We start from the raw sequence: 4914 nt of genomic DNA, 5'->3' as shown, positions 1-4914 counted from the left end.
TGCCCTACTCTAATGGGACCCTTCCTCCCCAGGATGCTGCCACGGGGGGCCGCAGCAGCACCTTAGTGGACGACCATGAAACTATATTCAAGAAGAGTCCCCGGCGGGTGGTGAGGCCTGCGGGTGAGATCTGCGTGGGTGCAGTGGGGTTTGGGTGCCGACATGGCGGAGGGGGGTGGCCACTTCTCCCCAGGTTGCGGTGGGTTCTTGGTGCAGATGGGAGAGGCTGGGGCAGCCCCTTGCAGCGAGGGAGCCACGGGGCTCTGCCTGTCCTGCACCGTGCCACCGCCTCCTGCCTCACCTTCTCCCGTGCAGACTACACCAAGTCGGTGATTGACCTGCGCCCGGAGGACTTCATGGGGCAAGGTGGCTCTTTGGGGGACAGGAGCAAGTCTGTCCCCGGCCTCAACACGGAGCTGGTGAGACCCCCAGGTGTTGTGGAGCCAGCTGTGGGGTGGAGGAGCCGGCTGCCTAGCTGGCTGTGCCCTGCCACCCCCTACACAGGTGGCTTGTCCCTCTCCTTGCAGGAGGAAGAGGAGGAAGACATCGATAACCTGGTGGAGATCCATCGGCAGAGGGTGGCCTGGGGCAGCAGCATGCGCAGCGGCACCTCCTCGGTGAGTCCCTGTGGCACAGCTGGGCTCTGCTCCATGGGAAGAAGGACAGCGCTGGGGGGTTGAGGACAAGAGCTTGGGATGTGGGGGCTTCCTTCCCTTCAAGGGAATTGAAACACAGAGACCCAGCTCTCTTCCAGGGTGCCTGCATGTGGGTGGGAGGCTCTCGGCAGCCATCCCCAGCCCTGGAGGGGTGATGGGCTGCGTGGAGGAGCCGTGGGGAGCAGCCATCCTTGCTGAGGATGAAGAGGACCCACCAAGCGATGCTGCCCCGGCTCAGCCCTGCTGTGTCTTGCAGAGCACTCTGGGGAGCATGGTCAGCATTTACAGCGAGGCCGGCGACTTTGGCAACATTGCGGTAACCGGGGGAATCTCCTTCTCCCTGAGCTACGAGCAGAGGACACAGACCTTGTTCATTCACGTAATGGAGTGTCGGCAGCTGGCCTATGGGGACGAGAGCAAGAAGCGCTCCAACCCGTGAGAGCTGGGGGGCGATGGCTGGTGGCACCACGGGGGAGGCAATGGCTGGTGGCACCACTGGTGGTGCTCAGCTGGCTCGTGGGGCGCCCACCAAAGATGGGGGCTGTAAGTGGGGGGTTCTTGGGGAGGCAGGAGGGCTGGAGTTGTCCTGGGGGGCTGGGGAGGTGATGGGGCTTAGTTGTGGGGAGACCCTGGTGAGATGCTGCCCACTCCTCCCGTCAGGTATGTGAAGACCTACCTCCTGCCTGACAAATCGCGGCAAGGGAAACGCAAGACGACCATCAAACGCAACACTATCAACCCGCTGTACAATGAGCTGCTGAAGGTTGGTGGGGATCGGCAGGGGCACAGACTTCCTCCCCGCTGATCGGCAGGAACGCAGCTTACTCCCCGCTGCGGGGCTGGGCAGGCACCTGGCCCTGGGGATGCTGCTGGAACAAACCAGGGGACGGATGGGTTCCAAACCCTGAGGTGGGGGCTCTGCAGAGGACTCTTGTCCAGACACTGTACCCTGAAAGCTGGAAAAACCCCCTCCCAGGCTGTGTCACTGCTCTGATGTGGCTGTGGTGCCATGGTAGGGTGGAGGCACAGCTGCAGATGTGACCATGTGTCCTGGCTCCAATGGCATCCCCCAGAGCCAGGGGCCTTCAGCTTACCCCTGGACATTTCTCTCCCGTGAAGAAGACTCCTGGGCCATTGCAGGCTGGTTGCAGTGGTGGGAGGGCAGGCAGCATGGCTGCAGAGGCAGAGATAAGGCAGCTCTGGGCCCCAGGGCAGAAGCACTTAGCGCTGGCTGTCGTGGTCCCTGGGTGGTGGGAAGGGCTGGCTCCGTCCCTGAGCCCAGCAGTGCATCGCTGAGGCCAAGCACTCTCCAACAGGAGGCAAGTGGGAACTGCGGTTGGGTTTCCAGGCTCTCACAGCCTTGGGTTTGCTGAGGTCTGGTGCGCTGACCACCTGAGGCTCGGTGGGCTGGCAGAGTTTTGCTTGTGGTGGGATGGGGTGGGGTGGCTGGATGCCATGAGTCCTGGTCCTGGCTCTGAATGGTCTCTGAGGATCTGGAGAGCATGGGCTCCTGCACCACTGCCCCAGGGCTCTGGGGTTTCAGCAGGCTTGAAAAGGAAGACAAACAGTCTCCTGTGCACATCCATTGCTCCTCAAAACTGTCTCCTCTTCTGTTTGAGAGCTGTGGCCGACGGTGTGTGCCAAGCCTGTCCCTGCCTGGCACTGCCTGCTCAGCGGTGGTTTTCCCATCTCTCTCCCTAGTACGAGATCAGCAAGTCCCTCCTGCTCGCAAGGACGCTGCAGTTCTCGGTCTGGCACCACGATCGCTTTGGCCGAAATACCTTCCTGGGGGAGGTGGAGGTCCCGCTGGATGCCTGGAACTTCGAGAGCCAGCTGGAGGAGTTTCTGCCCCTGCACGGGAAGGTGCTGGCCCTACCACCCCACCCTGCCACCCCACCCTGCCGCCCGCAGCAGCCTCCCCTGCCCAGCCCTGCCTGGGGGGGCCCCTCAGTGGGTACAGGGGTGCAGAGACCTCGACTGAGGGCTGCCCAAAGGCTTGCCCTAAATCCAGTCTTGGAGCAATGAAGACCCCCAAGCAGCCAGCAGCAGTAGTCAAAAAGGGCAGGTCTTCTGCCTTAAGCCTAGCTTCCCTCCTCCTCCTCCGTGTATCCCTATGGGATGCAGTGGGATGTCTCTGCCTCAGCAGGTATTTCCATTCCGCTTGCTTGAGTGCTCCGCGTGCAGCTCTTCCCAGCTCCCTGCCCCAGCCAGCAGGAACTGGAGCCAACTTTAGGGAAACAAAAGAGGGAAATTGGCCGGGACATCCTGCTGTGGGCTGCAGAGCCGTGCAGTGAGAGCCTCCCTGCAGCTCGATGGCAACAGCAGATGCTGCTGCTGGACAAGAGTCTGGTTCCCTTGCCTAGCTCTTCCTGTGGGCTCAGCCTGTGGCATTGCAGCAGCTTGTGGAGCCCCCTAAATAGGGTTTCCTAAGGGAGGTGGTTGAGCCGAAGTAGGATCCCAAAAGAGGTGGTGTGACTCTGACCTGGCGATGCTGGGGAGGATCTGCAGGCGTTTTTGTCAGCTAAACCACCTTTGGTCAGTGTGGGAGGTGCTGCTGGAAGCCCTGGCCATCACCACACATGCTTTGTCCTCTCCAGCAGTGTCTGATAATCCTTGTCTCTTTGCAGACTGGAGCAGATGCTGCTGGTCTCCCCCAGTACAAGGGGGAGCTGGTCGTCTCCATGAAGTACATCCCGTCTTCCAAGCACCCTGGGGCTGGGAATGGCAGGAAGGGTGAGTGCTGGAGCTCCAGGGCTGATGTGGAGCCTGGAGTCCTGCTCGTGGCCAGGAGGGCTGGGTCTGGGGGGGTTCCTTGGGTGGTGCCACTGCAGCCGTCTCCTCTGCAGTGCCTGTAAGGCCGCTCTGGGTTGGGTAGACCTGTCTGTCCTTGGGCTGGCGACTGGTCCCAGTGCTGTACTGGGGCTGGATTGGGCTGGACCATCAGGCCCCATGTGGAGCAATTGTCTGCTGTGACCTTGGCAGGCAGGGCTGGTAAGGCAAGAGGAGATACCAGCGGGGCATCTGTACCTGCCCCTGCCATGAAGGCTGTTTGGCAGGACCTTTCCAGAAGTCAGCGATGCTGGAAATTAAGGTTGATTAACTCTTGCTGTGTTGGGTTTTTTTCCAGGTAAAATGGGGGAAGGTGGTGAGCTCCAGGTGTGGATCAAAGAAGCCAAGAACCTCACAGCAGCTAAATCTGGGGGGACTTCAGACAGCTTTGTCAAGGGGTGAGTGTGGGTGCTGGGTGGGGGGGCAATGAAGGCATTGTCCTTCCTGGCTGCACCCCAGAGCTGCCCTGGGGAGGGACGGGTCTCCCTGTGCTGCCTGCCTTGAAAGTCACCATCTGTCCATCTCTGCCTGGAGATACGATGCTCCTGGTGGCACTCTGCTGGGTTTTGGCCAGCTGAGAGGTCGCAGTGGAAGCTGCATGCAGGGCATGGCTCCAGCTGCCATCACATTGTCTTCCCCGAGGTCACCAAGCCGCTGGGCAGTGTAGGGAGGACGAGCAGGCTCTGGTCCTTCCCTTCTCCCCTCCTTAGCCCACTGCAGGCTGCCGAGCAGCTTTTCAGGAGTCGGGGCAGAGACCCAGCCCCTTGTAGACCCTTGTGGCTCTTCTGGGGCCATGTCAGGGGAGGTGGACTTCAGAGCAGGTCCAGGGGTGCCCCAGTCCCTGTGGCAGAAGGTGGTTGCACACGTGCTGCTAACCCAAGGGGCTGCTTCCTTCAGGTACCTCCTGCCACACAAAACCAAAGCCTCCAAGAGGAAGACGCCGGTGGTGAAGAAGACCCTGAACCCTCATTACAACCACACCTTTGTCTACAATGGCATCAGCCCCGAGGACCTGCAGCACATCTGCCTGGAGCTGACAGTTTGGGCCGGGGAGCCACTGTCCAGCAACGACTTCCTTGGGGGTGTCCGGCTGGGGGTGGGCAATGGTGAGGAGCCCTGGGGTCCCATCCAACCCTGGGGACATGCAGCCTTGCTTGGGACTGCCTCGCTGGGGGCAGGGAGCTTCTCTGGTGGTAATTCTGCCCACATCCATCCTTTCTTCCAGGCATGAGCAATGGGCAGGCTGTGGACTGGATGGACTCCACGGGCGAGGAACTGAACCTGTGGCAGAAGATGCGCCAGTACCCAGGCTCGTGGGCAGAGGGGACGCTCCAGCTCCGCTCCCATGGCCAAGCTGAGGCTGTAGGCTGCGGCACTGGCACCAGGACCCAGCCAAGGGCTGGCACCGCTGCTTGGGAGCTGCACTCAC

At 61.3% G+C, this 4914-nt stretch overlaps 1 protein-coding gene across 1 annotated transcript in view; it reads left to right on the top strand.

Annotated features, from left to right (window-relative positions):
- SYTL4 (synaptotagmin-like 4) overlaps window positions 1-4847 on the top strand; it is a gene marked incomplete at both ends in the record, with an annotated part of 6458 nt that extends 1611 nt beyond the window's left edge. The window contains 10 exons of the mRNA XM_010083249.1: window positions 33-123; window positions 316-419; window positions 528-617; window positions 913-1091; window positions 1317-1419; window positions 2358-2519; window positions 3284-3389; window positions 3784-3883; window positions 4383-4591; window positions 4711-4847. Of these exons, the coding sequence (XP_010081551.1) occupies window positions 33-123; window positions 316-419; window positions 528-617; window positions 913-1091; window positions 1317-1419; window positions 2358-2519; window positions 3284-3389; window positions 3784-3883; window positions 4383-4591; window positions 4711-4847 (1281 nt within the window). The remainder of the gene's footprint in view (window positions 1-32; window positions 124-315; window positions 420-527; window positions 618-912; window positions 1092-1316; window positions 1420-2357; window positions 2520-3283; window positions 3390-3783; window positions 3884-4382; window positions 4592-4710) is intronic.
- Window positions 4848-4914: the final 67 nt, after the last annotated feature.

The sequence above is a fragment of the Pterocles gutturalis genome, unplaced genomic scaffold (assembly GCF_000699245.1).
Source record: "Pterocles gutturalis isolate BGI_N339 unplaced genomic scaffold, ASM69924v1 scaffold27930, whole genome shotgun sequence".
In the NCBI taxonomy this organism is placed as follows: Eukaryota; Metazoa; Chordata; class Aves; order Pterocliformes; family Pteroclidae; genus Pterocles; species Pterocles gutturalis.
This window is presented reverse-complemented; position numbering and strand designations above follow the sequence as displayed.